General features: G+C 42.3%; 1 protein-coding gene across 3 annotated transcripts in view; it reads left to right on the plus strand.

Annotated features, from left to right (window-relative positions):
- Positions 1-953: 953 nt before the first annotated feature.
- The window catches only part of PIK3R1 (phosphoinositide-3-kinase regulatory subunit 1), an 84994-nt gene continuing 65867 nt past the window's right edge, over positions 954-20080 (plus strand). The window contains exons 1-2 of one of the 3 annotated variants that reach the window (XM_032145451.2): positions 954-1086; positions 11362-12081. In XM_032145451.2, coding sequence (XP_032001342.1) covers positions 11748-12081 — 334 coding nt within the window. In that variant the 5' untranslated portion in view covers positions 954-1086; positions 11362-11747. Of the gene's footprint in view, positions 1087-1717; positions 2046-11361; positions 12082-20080 lie in introns of those variants that run through there. The other 2 variants (XM_058433864.1, XM_058433865.1) reach the window with 2 other exon arrangements.

Genomic DNA, 20080 nt, shown 5'->3' on the forward strand with positions numbered 1-20080 from the left:
TTACTTGAAGAATCTGCATTTCAAAACTAACACCTTTAAGGGGCAATGTAATTCACCTGAGCTTCCCCCTCCTCCCCCCACCCCGACAACCCCGCCCCCGCGAACGCCGAGGGGCCGGTGGTCTGCCTGAGTGACCTCCATTTGCTCTGTCATCTCAGGACTGGAAGGCATCAGCCAGCGTACGCCCTCAGAAAACTCTCTTCCCTTCTCGCGGGTCCGCCTGGCTCCCGGAGGCGGCGGTGCCAGGCTGCCGGAGTTAGCCAGCGGCAGGCTGCGGGCGCCCGTCCCTCCGGTTCACCCTTTCACCCCTCCTTCACCCCCGGAGCGCCAGGCGGTTGCCGCGGGTTTTCCGCCCACTCGGAAGGCTGTGCTGGCGAGACCAGGAATTGCATGGCCTCTCCGCTTTGGCGAGCTCTTGAATCCGAGTCCTCCGCACCCCAGCCACTCTGCTGGGGCGCTAGTGGCTCGAAAAAGCCTGGGGTTGGCTGCAAGACACTCGGATTAGAGACGCAGCCAGCCTCCAGGGAGGTCTGAACTTGTCTTCGACCTCCCCGAACCCCTCCGCCTCTGCGCTGGGAGACGCCCAGCAGCCGGGCGGGCCCGGGACGCGCAGAGCCAGAGCACTCCGCAGCGGAGGCAGCGCGCGGCCCGGCCGCCCGGGGCATCCCCGTGGCTGGGGGCGGAAGGCGAGGGCGGTGGCAGGAAGGGTCCGCCAGGCCGGAGCTCGCTCCCCCACCGCCCGCCGCCGGCTCGGAGGCCGGAGCGGTGCGGACGGAAAGGGGCGGAGCCGCGGGCTCTGATTGGTGTGGGCTCGGGGGCGGGGCGCGCGGGGCCGGGCCGGAGGCGGGGCCAGCGCCCGGCGCTGGAGTTGCGGGCTCAAGGAGAGGAGTCGCGAGCAGCTGGAGCGGAGTTAGAGGAAGCAGCGGCAGCGGCGAGGGCGGCTGACTAGCTGTCGGAGACGGCAAGCACGGATCGGGCACGGCCGGCGGGTCGCAGCCGGGCTGGAGGCGCGTCGAAACCGAGCGGGCAGGAGGCCACCGCTGCAGCGCGGGCCCCGCAGAGGAAGGAAGCCGGCGGGCGGGGGAGGTAGGCAGCAGCGGCCCCGGGTGTGTGTGCTCGGGCGGGGGAGGCGGTGCATGTGTGCACGGCTGCCGCGGCTCTCTTCCTGTCACTGGCAGCCGCTTCTCCTTCTGCAGAGCCCCGCCGGGGGGACGCGGGCTGGCCACCGGCCCTCCCCGGCTCCGGCATCTCCTGGCCGCCGGGCAGCTCTCCCCCCGCGCGCGGCCGGCGTCCTGCGAGATCCCGGCCATCCTGACTCCCGTTTCCCCCATCCTCCTGCGAGCTGGTCCTGCACGCCGCCGGTGGCATTTGCCCCCGGAGTTGCCGACGAGCTCCGGCTTCCTCCCATCCTCCGTCACCGCACACTTCCGAGGGTCCCCGCTGTCGCCTTGCTGCAGTTTTCCGGGGCCCCTCACCGGAGGAGAGCGTCCTGGCCGCTGCCTTCGTGTTGCGGGAAGGAGCGCTCCCTTCCCCCGTGGCCCTCCAGCTGCAGCCAGGGTCGCTGCCCGGGCCCTTCCCGGAGCGGGCGAGGCGGCGGTGGTCCCCGGAGCTCGTCCCCTAACCCCCGCCTTCCGAAGTTTGCCGCCCTCCTCTTCCGGGGTGGGGGAAGTGCGCCTCGGGGCGGTTGGTCGCTGGGGCCCTAACTCGGCGCCTAGTGCCAGCCAAGCTTGGGCAGGTTGTTGGAGGCATATTTAGTGGGGTCTTGGAACCGCCCGGAAATCCAGCTTTTTGAAACGTGGGGCGAGACGAGAGGGACCTGCCCAGCAAATATGGAGCCGGCTGGGGAGTGCCAGGGAGCGTGCAACCCGGAGCTAAAATATCGTGGGCAATTCTCTGGAAACCACAGCTCTAACACTAGTGAGCTCTAACCTAAGCTCAGAAACTGCCCCTCATATCACAAGACAAAGAGAACAGAAAACCTCTGGCCAGGGACTCCTGTACAGAAATACACTTTGGTAACCAGAATTGGAGCCTGAAATGCAAGGGTATATGCAGAATGGCTGTTACATGTTGAATGCAGAATGTGTGTCAACTGGGTTTGGGGGAATTCTTCTGTTTACTGGGGCGCTATTAATATCGGAAAGGTCTCACTTCCACCGTTAATCCCTTGAGCTGCAGCGCTGTTGGTGTCCGAGTGTGAGTCTGCTCTTTATTTGGGGGCTTCATGATTTTAGGTTTTTTTTTTTTTTTCCTGTTCTTTTCCTCTTTGTCAGCCAGTGCGAAGTACCAATGGATAAAGCAGTTCCGGGTTTTGAATGCAACATAAGATTGTCATTTTGGTGTGATGAGGCTCAAGTTTTAGTAATCAGGAGGGATATTCACAGAACTTATTGGTCAAGGCTTGATGTGGAGTTATATTTTAATGCTTCATTAGTTCTGTTATGTTTTGGCAACCTTAAAGATGGTTAGATATTAGCTAGGAAGGGTTGGAGTGGGCAGACAGGTTCATTTCTTAAGCAGGCTATTAGAGTATTAGATCGTCACAGTTTGCATTACTAGGAATTTGGTGACTTCTGCACAGAAGGCCACAAGTGTCTTTTAACACTGAAAAAGGAAGAAAAAGCAACTCACTAGCTATGTAACTTTTTGACAGATTACACTGTTCTTGAAAAACCGTTGAGAAGAAAGCAGATAATAGTTTTCTTAGGTGCAAAAGTTGATTAAACTTTGGGAAGCAAGTGTTTTTGACCAGTATAAAGCAAATAAGAGTAATGTGTGGGGTGTGTGTGTGTGTGTGTGTGTGCGCGCGTGTGCATGCGCTCGCGCGCCTGCGGCTAAAGTTTGGGAAGAAATGTTGGTTCAGAGTTAAGGTTTAAGTTGGAAAGGCCAGTGGAGGAGGCTCCCTGCCTTGCAGAACTGCTGGGAATTGTCACTGCTTGCCCCTTCAGCTTTTATATACAGGTAGGTACTAGATAGTCATATTACTTTTTCCAGAGAAGTGTATAGATTTTTATGATTGGGAGAAAGTTTAATGTATCTGATACTGGCTTGCAAAGTGTAATGTGCATTTACTTTTAACTTTCATCTTGACTTGGGACCTGTGCTTAGTTGCATAACAGAACTCTGCAGTGTACACACTGCTATTTGATGTTTTATCCGCTTTTTAAAAATGATGATATCAGTGAGTCTCTTCATATCCATGATGCTGTGTAGTCAGTGTAAAAAGCATTTTGTTTCCCATTTATTAAATGTTTTTTCTTTAGCGATTTCTTGAGTTTAAATATACTAAGCGCAGGAAATCCTCAGAGAATAAAGTTGGTTTTGGGAAACAGAAGTGGAACAGTAAGTTATAGGAATACATATTTTGATTATAGACAGTGATGATGGTATGCGTTTATCTTCTGGTAATGTCAGTTTCACCTAAAGTGATTTTTGAAGGACTTTGAATTGTAAATGCAAACCTACTCAAACTAACCCAACTTTTGTACTGTTAAAAGTGTTGGCCATTTCTTTACATTTTTCCATGAATGTCATGTAATTTTTAGGTTGATATGTTGATTGAAATTTCCTTTTTCTTCTTAGGTCGTTCAGGGCAGTATTGTAAAAAGGCATCCACTCTGAAAGATTGTTCACATGATCATTAAAACAGGAACAATTCTAGTTCAGCTTTTATTGTGTTTGCATTTTGTGATTTGCAAAATACATGTTTTATTGAATAAAGAGATGGTGAATGAGCAGGCTGAAAAATAATTGATTTTTATGCTCAAGTAGAATGTAGCCAGTTGAGATAATGTTTGTGTTGGGTTTTAGAATTCTGTCACGTCAAGGCATACACAATGCAGAAGATATTGTATGTTTCATATGAGCTCCTCCAACTCTCCCTCTTGCAGGGCACAGGGTTTGCAGGTGAAGGCAAGAGAATGAAGCATTTTAATGAAGCCCTGGAAGACTAGAAAGTTAGTTCTCAATGGAAGGAATTATCAAGTTTTTACTTTAGAAAGCAGAATATAAATTATATCACAGCTTTTTAACAAAAACCTAGATTGTAATTAATTTTCAAAGTATTCATATCATTTACTGCATTTTCCCGTGCCTCCTTTACATACACCCTAATGCCCTGATGTGATTACTTGCCATGATTCTGCCAATACTTGTATGGAGTTACTTGCTTAAAAGAGTGGCAATTAACGACCATTTCATGTACATTAAGCCACATGAGCTGAAAAAATAGACCATATAGTTACTTATAAACTTGTCTGTTTGGCCTTTATTTATCCCCTAGGTGTTAGGTGTTTATTTATTTGAAAGGCTAGAGTGCTTGTTAGTATAGCATTACCGGAAAAAATGTCTACTGTAGAAACATCTTTGTAGATTTCATTCTGCTAGCATTGTTTTCCTTAAAGTAAATCAAATACATATCCACAGGCACCTGTAGTCAAAATAGTTGTCAGGTTAATGATCATCCAAGAGAGTATTGAAGTCACAGGAGTCTGGCCAAAGTGTGAGGAGACTCCACCAGTGGGTGTAGTGAGTTAATAAAGCCAAGGCATCTGGACCAGCCATTCCTTGCCTGTTGTCTTCCTCTCTGGATGTCCCAGTGTCCCAGCCTGGGGTTCTGCCCCAGGATCAAGGGCTGTACCATGAGGACATAGCTACTCATCTCTAAATTCTGGGGATGCACACACACATGTACACATCCCTTGGCCTCTCCCAGGCCTCCTTTGTCCTGACCTCTGTAGAGCCATCCTCTACCTCAGGTAAGGAGAGAACTACATGGGCAAAGTCCACACTCAGCCTTTATCTATTTACTCCAAAAGGGATTTAAGACAGCGGAAGTTTTATTTTAGCTAGATTCAGGATTCAATTAGAACTGTTTGCAGAGTTAAGAGGCAATGCAGAAGAAAATTCCTCACAAATGTTTGTCCCTCTGTTCAATCTGAATTGTATAAATGGCAGTAGGTGACATTCAATACTAATAGAAATAATAGTAATATAATAGTTGCAATTTACTAGCTATGTAACTTTAGGCAAAATATTTAACTTTTATCTGCTTGTTTTCTCATCTGTAAAATAGGGATAATTGTTGTACTTACAGTGGTTGTAATGGTTAAATGAGTTGATATATGTACAACTCTGAGAACTATGTGCCTGGCACATAGTAAGTACTATGTTGGCATTAATTATCCTAAGCTCCTATTATCAAGTATGGAGCTAAGTGCTTTGTATATGTCATTTTGTTAATCCTAATAATGACTCTGTGGGGTGTAGGTTTGCTTATATCTGTCTCAAAGATGATAAAACTGTGCCACAGAGAGGTTTAAGTAACTTTCCTGAGGTTACATATTTAGGTACAATCTGATTGGGGCAGCTGCTTGAATCTGAAGCTCAGTGTTCATACTAACCTTGCCAAGAAGTTTACAGAATAGCATGTTTTTTTCAAAAGAAGACAGACTTGAAATCATCCCCTTCAGTCCTCTCATTCATGCCCCCTCAGGTCCTCTTCATTGTGATGATGCAGAGAACTGGAATGGTCAGCCACATGGCCTTTTCTGGGTGATAGGATCTGTCCCTTAGGTCCCAGAAGCTACATCACCCTTTCTCCCAGCCTCCGCGTAATGGCTACTGCGTGCCTAAGCGTTGCCGTCACCTGGGCCAGGGTCATTCCTCTGTGTCTCCTGCAGTACCTTCCCCTCATGTTGGCTGCTTTCTGAAGAGCCCTGTCTCCTTGTTGTGTTACCTGGGCTTGTGCTACCTGTTCTCTTCTCCTTCGCCCCACAGACAACACCAAAAGGGCTTGTAGGTGAGAATTAGAGCCTATACAGCCTATTTACCCACACCACACACCCAGTCCTGAGCATGGCAGCGTGCAACACATTCTATTTAGTTGGTTGGTTTAAAAATGAATTTGATGTCTATTATTTGGGGTTAATCTGAGCCCATTATTTTCATTTTATTTTAATTGATATAAAATCCACATACCATAAAATTCACCCTAAATTCATCATTTGAAATTGAAGGCAATTTATTATGTTTACTAGGTGCTATGGGTTGAATGTGTCCCCCAGAGTTTACATGTCGGAAATGTAATCCCTAATGCAACTGTGTTGGGAGGTGGGGCCTAATAGGAGGCTGTGCTCTCTTGAATGGATTAATGTCATTATGGCAAGAGTAGATTAGTTATCTTGGGAATGGGCTTGTTATGAACTCGAGTTTGGCCCCATCTTGCTGTCTTGCCCTTGCAAGAGGACATAGGCTGAAGGCCTTCACCAGATGCCAGTGCCGTGCTCTTGGACTTTCCAGCCTCCAGAACCAAATATACTTCTGTTGTTTATAAATTACCCAGTCTCAGGAATTCCATTATAACAACACAAAATGGACTAAGACACTAGGATATTTTAATTTTGTTCATCTTGATTTTCATGATTTCTGGGACACCATGATTTGGAAAGTAAACCATTTTTAAATAATGATTTTTTTTAAAGACTATATTAATTTAGGTGAGGAGCTTGACCTAGACTCTGAGCTAGCACACTGAAGTTAAAAAGATGGAATGTAGAGAGATATGGGCTGTGGGCCCAGGAACCCTTCCATACCCTCCTGCCTTGGTTGAAGACCCGTTTCGTGCTGCCATCTAATGCCAAACTGCTAATTTCATTGGGAGATAGAATCACATGACTTGGATATATTCTTGATTAATTTAATGTGATTTAAAAATATCCTGTATTCTGGCCTCTCCATCAAGTTTTCCAAATTCTTGTCATTTCTAAATGGGGAATGGAGTAACTCAACAATGTCAGAGAAGGCTTTTTTGTTTGGCTCTTTGCCAAAATGCCTATAGGTTAGAGGGTTACACAGAAAATCTACTTTACAGCAGTTGTACATTAAGTAGCTGTGGATTGCTATTTGTCAAACATCAGAAACAATTTTATTTTGGGGAATAGAAAGAGAATTGCTCTGTATCTTAGCAGGGACAGAAAATATGCTTCTGATTAATGGGATTGCAGGCAGTCATTAGAAGGATTGAAAGACTGGAGAAAAATTCCTTAAACAAAATTTTGAACTGTTGCATGTGATGTTATATAAGAGTAAGTTAGTTTACTTGTTCGTAGGATTCCTTTATACCCTTTGTTACAATAACTTATGCATGCACTAGCTTGGAGCCTATATCACAAAACTGCCTTGGTTATTTGAAAATATTACATTGTAGATAATGTTATCTACATATAAAAAGCCTTTGCTATGTGAATAATCATGTCAGAACTGGGTGAAAATAGTTTAGTGGCAGGTATATGTAGCGAAAGAGAATGGAGGCATGATAGAGTGAATCTGAGGAAAAATCCTGTTGATTTGGATAGTTTAGGCTCCCGGTCGATCTCGGTAGCGGGGGTGGTTACACAGCTATTGCCAAATACCTCAGGCTGCTGGGTCTTCCGCAGTACTGTGAAGAATTTGAGGATGAGAGAAAAGAGAACTTCCCAGTCTTCTAGATGTGACAGTCCTTGTGGCAGTGCCATATCCCCCCAAGGAGGAGCTGAGTTATTGGAAATTGTTCAGTGCAGGGGCCAGGGATAGTGGCAGGAGGCAGAGGTGCTAAGAAGGATACAGGTGGCAGAAGCTAAGCTCGTAGAGCAGAAATAGGCAGGATTCCAGAAGTGGGCAGCTTTCCAGAAGTGGTGTGCCGAGTATTCTTTTATTCACTAGTTTATGGACTTCTTTGGCAGGGACACATTTTAATGAAGTCTCTTTGGAAGAAAATTTGCATGGCTGAGATGCTGAGTTTTGGAGGTGATGGAACTGCCGAGTTAAAATAGCTTTTTTGTGTGTGCAGGTAGTGTGAAAGAGCCACATACATTATCAGTAAAGCCGCTGTCTGAGAGAGTAAAGAGGCAGACAGACAGTTAAGGTTAATTGGAGTGATCAGCTTGTGCAGGCCAGGAACCTGCATCATCGACACCAAAGCAAGTTGAGTTCAGGCAGTAGATGCTAGAGGTGCTAAAAATGGGACTTATGGAGCCAGACTGCCTGGATCTGAATTCTAGTTCCTCTTCGCAATTGCTGAGTATTATCGTGACAGAGATACTCTGTTGTATGTTAAGTGAGACTACTGATAGTACCTGTTTTTATATAGTTATCTACACACACACACACATATACATATATGACTATATATATATGGCTATATATAGTCAGCATCATCATATCATCTAATACTAATTGGGAGCTATATGTGTACAAACTCAATCATCATCATCATCATCATCATCATCATCCAGTACTTAACTGGACTTTTATGTGTATTAACCCATTCAGTCCTCAAGAATGGCAGACATCAAAATGGACATGGCAGTCAGGAGAAAGTGTACAATGTGCAAAAGAGTAGGGGTGGCTGCCTTCTCTGTCTAGCTAAGGGCTCTCTACATCTTATCACCATGTGGTCCAGTCCCCACCCCAATGACTTGACTGCTCTCCTTTTTTTTTTACAACATTGCCCTCAGACCACTTAATTGACACTGACCAATGGCTGGCCTTGAATTAACATCTGCATCAACGGATGGATGCCCTGTTTGTATCCATCTTCCTGGCCTTGCTTCGGGGTCTCAGAAGACAGAAATGGTGTGTTCTATTTACCATCCTAGAGTCATAGAAGATTTGTGGTTCTTTTTATCAGATGAGGACCCAGAGTTCTGCACAGGGTTCTTCTTACCCACAAAGTAGGGTTCTTCTTACAGGTAGCAAGGGAGAGAGAATTTGTAGAGACCTTTAGTTCTCTGTTACTTCAGACAAGGATTGCCTCTCTGGTGTCTAGCCTCTAAAAGTCATCCTGTTCCTTAGGTTTCTATTTCCCTTTGCACAAATTTAGCCTCAGGCAGACTCAAGCACAGCTTTTAGGTTTGTAAAACCTTGACAAGTCCTGGAGCCTTTTCTTAATACAGAGCCCCCTGGCAAGGAACAGCTTCAGAGGTAAGCTGTGAGCAGGGGCTTGCTTGATGGTTCCTGGAGGATTGAAGACGGGGAAGAGTTTGTTCATTACACTTCCCATTCTATTAAGAATCCCACCAAACTGGCCCACTGGGTGGCTGGAATAGAGGAAGTGTTAGGAAGCAGCTGGCATAAAGATCTACCCAGCCTAATGGTTGAGGATTTTTTCTTCCCCCTAAAAGACATACATTGCCAGGAAAAGCTAACAAAAATTTCAAGGCAGATTTGGAGGAATTAAATTATTCTTAGGCATATTGCCTGGTTTCTAAGCATTTAGGGATATGTAGATGTTCGTGTTCTTTAGAGGTCTCTGTCTCTTTTGTACAGAGTACATTAGTACTAAAAATGAGATTGCTAGTTCTGCATTTTCATGTGAATTTATGCAGTGAATATTCAATTTGATTCTGGATCTTTCAAAAGGAAAGTCTTTCTTTAAACAAATAATATAGCTTATTTTTCTGATATGCTCTATTGGTTGCTTTGATTTTTTTTCTCCGACAACTGAAATGCAAAGTAGAGTACTATCCCCAATTAATATTCTTGCTCCACAAAGACTTCCAGTGTTTGTTTTTGCTTCTTTTAATATGTAACTCTCCTAAGTGTGTTATTGTATTACAGCTAAGAGGCTTTAACCGTGTAAAGTTGAATACTTTACACTTCTGAATGCCAACATAACAATTAATCTATGATTAGATTTTGCTTCTTAAGATGCCTCCACTGACGAGTGCCTGTAATATTAAACTTCTAAAGTGTTCCACTCTTTAAAATTTATAAAAGCTCTCTTTGATATAGCCCACTGAAATTGTGTGGCTATTGTTTTTATTGCTTTATTGTGCAGCCAGCTTAACTGAAATCTTTGGGTGGCTTTTACTCTTTATAATAAAGATAACATTGAGAAATGCCTGGAGTACAAAGTGTATATGTGTACATGCCGTTCTCAGCCATCTACTCTGACTTAGTAACTCTCTAATACCCTTGCCTCCACTATGTTTAAGAACAAAAAAGAAAAACATTTCCATTTCCCATTTCCTCCATCAAGCTCTCTTTGTAAAGTGGTCTGCAGCAACCATTGCTACTTCCTTTCTGATATTTTTTAACTCCTTAAGATGTTGTTACTGTCCTCACTGCTGGACTGGAATCTGCGTGATGATTCCATCATAGGCGAAGCCCCAACTTATTTAGCCTTGACTCAGTCTCTCCTGTCTGGATGCCTTTGTAGGATTTAGTCTTAGGGATCACATTTTCCTACTTGAACTCTTCTTCCTTGTTTTTGTCACGTTGTCTCTAAACCTTGACTTTCCCTCCTCACTTACATACATTGAACTTCACTATTTGGCCCTTGGATCATTTTTTTTTTTTTTTTAACTCTTCATTTGTCCTTGTGAGCTCTTCCATTCCATTGAATTCAGCCTTGCCTAATTGTGGCTGATTGCCAAATCCCTAGCATGTTTCCTCTTCTGAATCACAGCCCAGGGTTTCATCAGCCACTAGCACACTTGCACAAGGGTGCCCAGAATCACCGTCAGCCCGTCAGGTCACCTGGCTTCTCTTTGCCTGATGGTGCTACAAACTCTCGTTAATGCAGGATCAGGCACCCTTTGCTCCTCTTGTTCTCGCCGCACATTTAAGCATTTGCCACATCCCACATGTTCTTTCTCTGCAGTGTTTATTTCACTCCTCCCCTTTCCACACCTGCTGCTGCCACCCTGGCTTTGTGTCCTCACTACCTCTTGGCCAGACCTCTGCAACGCACTTTTCTCACACATTGTGGTTAGATTGATATTCCTCAAGTGCAGCTGTGATCCTATTGCTCACTTTTCACCAAGCCCTTTCAGTGTTCCAGATTGTGGGCTGAATTGCTCACAAACTCAGCATGGGCTTGTGTGATGTCCTACAGCCCCTGCCTAAATCTCTAACCCCAATCCCACTGCTCCCTCTTTGGCTTCAAACGGATTGGACAGCCTGTTCTAGCTCTTCTCAGAATATGACATTTTCTTAGTCACTTCTGTAACTTAGCATCCCACCACACATTCCATTCTGTCTTCAGATTCCTGCAGTTAGTGTACTTTCCCCCCTCGTTTGAACCCTGTAGTGTTTAGTTTCTGCCTCTCTTATGACATGTACTAGTGTTGTGGCTGTTTGTGTACTAGTCTTATCGCTGAGACATTGCCTCATGCTGACACTCCTCCCCTCTGACCCCGCCCAGTGTTCTTAGAAGGCAGGGACTGCCTTACTAATCTCTGTTGTGTCAAGCAATAGCACACTGGCCTGTGTCTGTCTGCCAAATCGATTAAGTACTTGTTGAATGGAAGTAGAAATTCCAATTAACACAGATGGCAAAGTGTGCTGTTCATTCTTAAGTCTCGTTTTTTTCATTCCTAGGTGAAGCTCGTGTGTGGAGTGCCACGGTACAATCAGACGACAGATGGACAGTGTGACAAAAGTGTCAGAAAGGATTGGGCCTCGCTGTGAGAGTCAGCCTGGATTCAAAGTGTTGACAAGTTGCTGAAAAGGAAGCCAGTGAGAGGACTGTGGCACGCAGAGGAAGTGGAGCCCTGTCTTTGGTCACACCATTGATGGAGGACAGATGGACAGCCGTATGGCCAGTCACCTCTCCTCTTAAACCTTTGGAGAGTGGTCCTTTGTCCTCTGCTGGACACATAATAGGAATTCTAACACACTCTCTGAATTCACTTTTCATAAAAACGTAAAATCAGACTGCTCTGTACAACCAGGCTCAACTGTTGCATGGTAGCAGATTTGCAAATATGAGTGCTGAGGGGTACCAGTATAGAGCGCTGTATGATTATAAAAAGGAAAGAGAAGAAGATATTGACTTGCACTTGGGTGACATATTGACTGTGAATAAAGGGTCCTTAGTAGCTCTTGGATTCAGTGATGGACAGGAAGCCAGGCCTGAAGAAATTGGCTGGTTAAATGGCTATAATGAAACCACAGGGGAAAGGGGGGACTTTCCGGGAACTTATGTAGAATATATTGGAAGGAAAAAAATCTCGCCTCCCACACCAAAGCCCCGGCCACCTCGGCCTCTTCCTGTTGCACCAGGTTCTTCGAAAACTGAAGCAGATGTTGAACAACAAGGTCAGTATTGATAAGTGGTTGCTTAATGACTCCCTTTTTCTTTTTAAGGAAAAGTCTTAAGTTTGGGTTGTTATGTTCTGGGCAGAAGTTACCTTGGCAACTGCACCTGAATTGGTGTGTGGTGCGTAAAAGCTTGGTCAATCATTACACAACTAGAAATTTGTGTTTGTGGGGTTGGAAGTTGTTATAAAAATGGGGACACAGTATCTGAGAACCTGTTTAGTGAGTGTCTTTGAACACTATTATTATAGTTGTCATTGAATTGAACATCTACTATATTTCTTATTTTTGTAATTGGCATTATAGGTGGAGTATTCCTAGTCTGAAAATGTGAAATCTAAGATGCTGAAAAATCCAAAATTTTTTGACACCCAAAGGAAATTCTCATTAGAGCATTTCAGAATTCAGATTTTCAGATTAAGAGTGGTCAAGGGGTATAATGCAAATATTCCGAAATCCAGAACAACATGAAATCTACAACACTTCTGGTTCCAAGCATTTCAGATAAGGAATACTCAACCTGTGTATATCTAATAATAATTTTGGGAAAGTGGAGGGTAAGTCTAATATATTTAACATGATTTGTATGGAAAAATGTAGAGAGTAATAAAATGACCACAAAACTCGGCTGAGAAGAAACCATTGTTTTTATAACACGGTATCTACCTCTTGGTTTCCCCTCTAGGATCGCTGTGGCCAAAGCTGAAACCCAATCCTATAGTTAGTATAAAAGTAAAGGGATTTCACTTCCTTTGTGGGTAGTGTCATTTGTAGCGTTAATGCCTATAGTCTGGTTCGCCTTCATGAGGGGGAAGAAAAATTCACTGAATACTTTTCTTAAATGGAAACCACCTTCATTCAAAAACCACTTATTGCTTATTGGAGATGGTCCATACTTGCGCTTCAGGCACAGCTGTGTCTTTAAGGTTTATCTTCTGTTCCGTTTCACACAGAGACAAGCCTTATGCTCAGCTTTGCTGTTATCAGCTTTGTCAAATACCAGTTTCCTCACTAGTAAACCACACGCATTTTTCTTTTTTCTCTTGTGTAGCCTTCTTTCTTAGGGTCTAAGAAGGGAATAGGAAGGAATGGTTTAAGATGGGTGGGCCTAACTGCAGTAGTTATATATTGAGGAGACCTGACTGACATCACAGGGTATTTCTGGAAGAGATTCTGATACCACTAGTAAGCTATTATACCTTCTTTAATGTTGCCTTATTCTAACACAAGTGAATAAGACAATGAGAACAGAGAAACAATGCAAGGGTAAGAGCTGCCTTTCAGTATTGAGTAATAATAGATTGGGAATATTGTGTTAAAGTCAAGGAATTTATTAATGATACCTGAAGGGAAGCCCTTTTCTTTCCCATACCCAGCCCAAAAGGGATACTTATTTCATAAATGTTATACTTTATAATGTTAAAATAATATCTTTTATAGTATTGTTCAAAAGCCAAAGTTAATTTTTCTTTGCCGATCAATCAAAAAACCAAGACTCTCTGCACATACATAAGTGATTTTGTCAACCATTGCAGCACTTAGCAGATTGAAGATACATACGTAATTGTTTTTCTCCACCAAGTTTACATATTTTCACCTTTTATTTTTTTAAGTTAAAAATACTTTCTTCAGTAGCCTAATTCCAAAGGAAAAGAGATTTCAATTTTTCCGAGAATATAGAGCTTTACCGAATCATAAAAATATCTCAGTTGAATTAGAGAAGATTATTTAAAAGGTGGAATAAGGGCACCTTGTCAAGATTAGTTACAAAACAATTTTATAAAAGCAGTTTCTAAACAAAATTTGCATTTGATAATTGCTATCAGGTGTAAGTTTCTTTGGCTCTGGTGTACAGAAAAGCAAGTCTTTCCTTATAGGAAGAGTCATTTTCTCTTTTTATATCCTAAACTATTTTATAATGCTTGCTTTCTCATGTAATGTGATGACAATTGAGATTTTTAGCAGCTTTTTCATTTTTCTTTAATACATGGAAAGATGGAGTGAAATGAAAATTTTTAGCAGAATTCAAGAGAGAGACCCATGATAATGTGCATAAAAGTATTAGAGCCTGAATATAAATGAGAAATTAGGAATAACTGAAAGGTTGAAAAGAGAGTGTGGGGGGGGGTCATGTGGGGAGTATAATACTAAACATTCAATTTTCTAGAAATGTTGGTCTTGTATTCTCATTTAAATATTCCTATGAAGTGAGAATTCAATAGTTCCTATGAGTTGGATGTTGAATTGATATGGAAAGCAGTTACAAGGACAAATTTTATATGTTAGAACCTGTGAGACTGGTTTCTTTTGCCTCCGTTTGTATTTCTTTGAAAAGCTTTTGCAGTGACAAATTGTGTGAAGGCAAGAAATGATAGTTCTGTTCTCTTCTTACTGTAATTGAATTCTTTAGTTCTTTTCTTTTTTTTCCTTTTAACACCCTCCACCTCCACCTGACTTAGCCAGTTTTTCATGTTATGCTGTGTTTATTGCATTTAGAAGGTTATTCCTCACCAACCCCCCGCCCCAGGTCTAGGAACCACATGCAGTTTTGTTTTGTGGACTTGGCACCCTCGTTAATGGGCAGCAGGGTAGATGGAGGGTGCGAGGACAGCCTGCATGCTAATTGTGTGTCTGTGTCCTGCTGAGCCTTGCTACCCTCTCTGTTTTTAAAAGGAAATTGTCATTAGACTCTGGCCAAAAGTACATTCTGTGAGAGATTCCTCCCTGTACGATAGAGTCTTACTTTTCCACTTTGCTTGTATGTTCTTGGAAATAAAGCTGTGACATTTAACTTTTTGAGAGAAAGAGTCAAAAACCCATTAGGAAATCTTATATACAGCACTGTACTTTCTTCCAATACATTTTGCATGCAGTTTTTTAGGAAGCCCTGGCATATAGATTGAATGAATTGTTTTAATTGGATAATCTTGGATGTTTTTGGACTTAAATACATTCAATAAGCATGGTCTGATTCCTTATTTTGTGCTAGAAAGCAAAGATAAAAGATGAAATCAAGGCTCAAGAGCCAGCATGCCCTGAGATGCTCTCTCATGCCTCTCTTCCACCTTTGGAGCTGTGCTTTTTCTCCTCTGCTAGGACAGCTCCTCCCCTAGACATCTGCCTGACTGACCCACTCTCACTTCTCTGCTCAAATGTTTCTTCTCATGGGGTCTGGCTCTACTCACGCTATTCTATGCTGGGACCTACCTCTCTGCTTTTGCAAATCATTGATTACTTAACCCATGATATCGTTTACTTAGTACGTTTATTGTTCATTGACTGTTCCCTCTGTTAGATTTTTAAGCTCCATAAGGGGAGAGATCTTTGTGGTCCCCCATTATCCTAAGTACCTAGGACAGTGTGGTAGTTTCCCAACATGCTGGTAAACATGTGCTGCTGCAGCTCATCATCCAGCTATTTCACTTTCTGCATTGCTTTTGAAATTGACCACATGCTCTGAATGTCATGTGCAGTCATACAAAGCTTAATGGCCCATCTTGTTTTAGAAAATAACAGCTTATTTGTTATCCACATCCTCCACATCTGAGGCGTCCTGCCTTGGCCTTAACCATTGCCTGATATGTCTCGAGAACTCTTTATTTTCTTCCCAGGGCCTGGGACAGGTAGTTCTGCTGGTGGGAAAGTGCATTAAGCTGATAGTGCCTTCAGTCACTTAAGCCAAGTGGGTAGAGGGTCTGTCATGGTCAGCGAGTATCCTCAGGGCAAATTCCGTGCCCTTTCTCCTACCCTTTTATCTCCTTCCCTTTGCATGGGGGCTAAAATTGCCAATATGAGGATGACATTTTATTTTATTTTTCTACAAGCCAGTAGAGCCCTATGTTATGTTCTTTGGAGAGAACCTCTTCCATGTTTTGTTTGGATAAAGAGTGTGCTGGGTGTGCAAGGTGGGTGTTACATGCCCTTGGGTGAGGCAGCTATTGAAAGGCAATCTTATGGCTCTTTCTGCTTTAGCTTGCTTAGATCCTGGCATCCCATCCCGCTACACACAACCCCATTCAGCCAGGGTCCTCTATTTTCTCTTGTACACAACGAAATGAGTTGATTGAAAGTGGGGATATAGGGATAGGGGAATAAAAATAGATTCCTCTGTCATATATAAGCCATCCAGTGGGGCTATTTCTCAAGACAGTGGTTTTAACTCATACTTTGAGATCCTTTAATTAAAGTCATGCTAATGCAGAATATTTAGACGGGTGACAGTCTGTGCCCATGTTAGTTTGTGTAGTGCATTGAAACCTGCTAACACAAGAGATCACTTACTGCATACCCACCTCTATCCTGACCTACACAACCCTCCCTGGCTCCTCCTGCAGACTCTGACAGTGGATTTCAGCTGGTTTCAAACCTAAGACATAAAGCATGCATTTGGCATGGCTTATGTTAAATTTTGATCAAAATCCCTTTTAAACAGAAGGAAAAAGGCTGCCATTGGTGTCGGTTTTCATGGTTTCCCAAGGCATGTTATTGTTACATTTTTCACATTCAGCATTTGAGTGTCCCTTCATGGCTGTTGTTCCCTGTCCAGAAAGCAGGGCTGCAATAAATCACAAACATTGACTACACTGTACAGAGGTCACAGAAAATAGTGACCGGATCCCAAATTACACACCTCTGCTGAGCCCGTTGGTCATAACCTACGCTGTCTCCTTGAGGCAAATAGTGCTTGTGCAAGTAATTTGCTTTGCTTCACAAGTTCCTGCCTTTATGAATTCTGTTTTCTTTTAGAATATACTTTCTCATAATATTCTTCACCTTCCTTCCTACTTAAATAAGCCTTTGCTGTGAACTTCGAAGTTTGTCTTGTTAAGCCCGAGTGATGGGGAAAACCACCCAATTTATGGTGCTGACTGCTCATTCCGCATCTATCAACCACTCTGTTTTTTGCGAGAAAGTTGGGTCAGTTACAGGATCTTAGAAGATAAGGGCCTTTGAGCTCCGTCTCTAACTTCTGACCAACGAGATAAGTTCATCAGGACATTATGGAGATTTTACCCAGGCATGAAAATTTAAGTGTTTGCCCTCTGTGTTTCAGTAGGAAATGAAATATATTTCTACTGAAATATAATTGATTAAAGAGTGTGTCTGGAAAAAACAAATGTGCTAATTATTTTGAATAAAATCAGATTAGCCTAACCACTTAGGGTCACAGAATATGTCATTTGCATATTAAATTACTTACTGCAACACAGTTTACCCTCTCATGAGCATTTATATTCTCAATACATTCTTGATTTTTTAAAAACATTTTTTCTGTTAATTTTGTTTCCCTAAAAATGTATAAGAGAAAGGAAAGTAGCCCTAATTAACAATTTGTGTATCCATGGTTTTTTGAAAATGAAATCGACAAAAAGAGACAGGATTCTCACTTTTATTGCTTTTTAGCAGGAGGGTTCTGACCCTGAGCTGGCCTGGCCACTTTAGGAATTCACAGGCACGCTCTGAGGGGCCTGTGAGTAGGGAGGCTCTCTTACCCAGAGAGGAGAGGAAGGCATTTCTCCCTCCTTCCCCCAGTCTGTTATTTGAAGGGAATCACTTGAACTTCTCTCCTAGAGCTGCGGTGACAGTTAAGTCCAGGGTTGCAGAATAAGACAGTATTTGAGGAGAAGAAGCTTTCTGCCAGGTGTCCGTTTCTGCCTCTGTCCTTTAGAATCACAGGGTTATGGCAGGCAAGTTATATTTTCTTATTTAAGTGAAAGGTTTGTTCAGATGCTTTTGTTAAGAGTTGTGTTCTATACACTTCTTTCTGTGTTCCTTTTTCAAAAACGGGAAAAGGGTCCAGTGTCCTTATATGTACACCCTAAGTAAAGCCTTCACACACCTCTGATTCAAATAGGATTTATTTAACTAGAGGGAGCATATTTTGTTTTCTGGCAACTAAGTTAATGTTGATATTCTAATACAATTTTCTTTGTTATAAATATGGAACTCCCTACTTTTAACTTGTCAATAGATTCTTTGATAAATTTGATGTCAGTCTTCTCTGGTTTCTAGGTGAATGCATCTTTGTCTACAACAAGATACATTCTGATTAGTAAGAATTTCTTCTCTGAGTTAGAAAAAAAATCAGACATTCTGAAATTCAACAACAAATGCTGACTTACATCTGCTAAGTAGCACCCAAAAAGGGGAGAATTTTTTACCTATGGCAAATAAGAGTGCCAAATATGACATCATTTACATATCCATGTTTTGATTAGTAAAAACCAAACAGATGTTAGCAGTACAGCTGGCTCTTGCATATATGTGTATCTTTGTTGCTAACAGATTTCCATGGGGAAGGATGTAGCACTGGTCTGAAGACTCAGATAGGAGAAAATAACATGGTGTGATAGCTTGAAATGAGAAGCATAATTGCATGATGGATTATATCTGAACGTTTTGAGGTCTTGAGTTTACAGCATTCGATATCAAAGCAGTCCTTAGGCTTTCAATAGAGGAGGACACATGGAGGGGGACAAAGCGAACTAGAAATGGGCTTTATTTCAATTACTTGGGTATAGTGTACCTAAAATGTCAAGTTGTTTAACAGAATATCAGACTACTTTATAAATGTGTTATTCCTTCTTACCAATTTATGTAATTTATTTTTACTATGAAAATTCCGTGCAGTATACAAACAGTGCATGGAATTATTGTAGTAGAAACATTGTTAAAATATAACTTTGAATTAAAAACAAAACATGGTATACATTGTTATATAATGGATAACACAGTGTTATCCGTAATACATTGTTAAAATATATCCTTGCAATTAAAAACAAAACAAATCAGCTGCAAATCTTTGTTTAATTATGTATGCAGAACTTTCTCCCAATGGCTTTATACCACCTAAGGCATGGCTGTGATTTTCAGGAATACCCTCTCTGGACTGTTTCTTGCTTGGAGGTGTTTGCGATGTATTTGTATTCATCTATCTATCTATTCTCAGTTGGTAGATTATGTAATGCCTATAGATTATTCTGTCCTGTCACAGTTTGATTCATATTGAAGTTATAACTGAATTTATTATAGCGTATTGCAGGAGACGTAATTTGATGATCAAATCTGATATCCAAGATCATAAAGAATATAGACATAAATGAAATATAAATCTGTGATATATTATTTGAATCAGAAATTCCACATTGCTTTGCTTTCTATAAATTCCTTAACCTTCTAGTTCCAGTGTTCTCTAATTGTAAGATGAAAAGCTAAATGCTGTCTCTTTTGAGTTTTGGCAGTTTATGTTTTAATCCTTCTCTTCCTAATCAGAAGAATTGTTGGAGAAATAAGACCCAGAAAAATTGGTTCTCGCTAGTAGTGTTTCCCCAATAATGCAACCCAGAAGTCCTGTATATGAGAATAAGGGAATATAGTGAGAGGATTTATGCAGAGAAACAACCTAGGATGGTTGGAAAGATGTACTTACATGACCTCATTGCACGATCTGATTGGAGACTGGTCCATGGATTGTATGGGATTATTGCTTATGAAAGTGACCACCTGGTATCAAGTTTTTGCAAATGCACGTGGTGTATGGTTTTAAGACACGTTTCACCAGTGTGAATATTTAGGCTCTACCTCTGTTGGTTGGCAGTTAGCAATTGCTGGTATCTAAACTGGTTTGAGACTTACTGCCTCCTTTGAACGGTATCTGTGCAGTAGAGCTAAACTCGTTGACATGATCTGTACTCAGAGTTCCTACAGATTTGTTTCATACATATTTGTTAAATTTTCCAAGGTAAATAGAGAGCGATGGTTATAGCATTTGTTTATTCAGACCCCTCTAAATCTACCTAAGAGGTAACACATTAGCATAGGCATTAGACAAGGCTGCATTGTGAAGTCAAGAGTGACTGTCTGGGATTGTCACTGCCATCTTCCAAGCTTTCTCCCAAAGAAGAAAATTGACAGAATGCTCTCAGACTCGGCACATGGGACCAGTGCCACAGCAAGCACTGGTTGTAGCCTGCTACTGGTTTTTGGTAAAATGCAGTTT

This window comes from Hylobates moloch, unplaced genomic scaffold (assembly GCF_009828535.3).
Source record: "Hylobates moloch isolate HMO894 unplaced genomic scaffold, HMol_V3 SCAFFOLD_23, whole genome shotgun sequence".
Lineage (NCBI taxonomy): Eukaryota > Metazoa > Chordata > Mammalia > Primates > Hylobatidae > Hylobates > Hylobates moloch.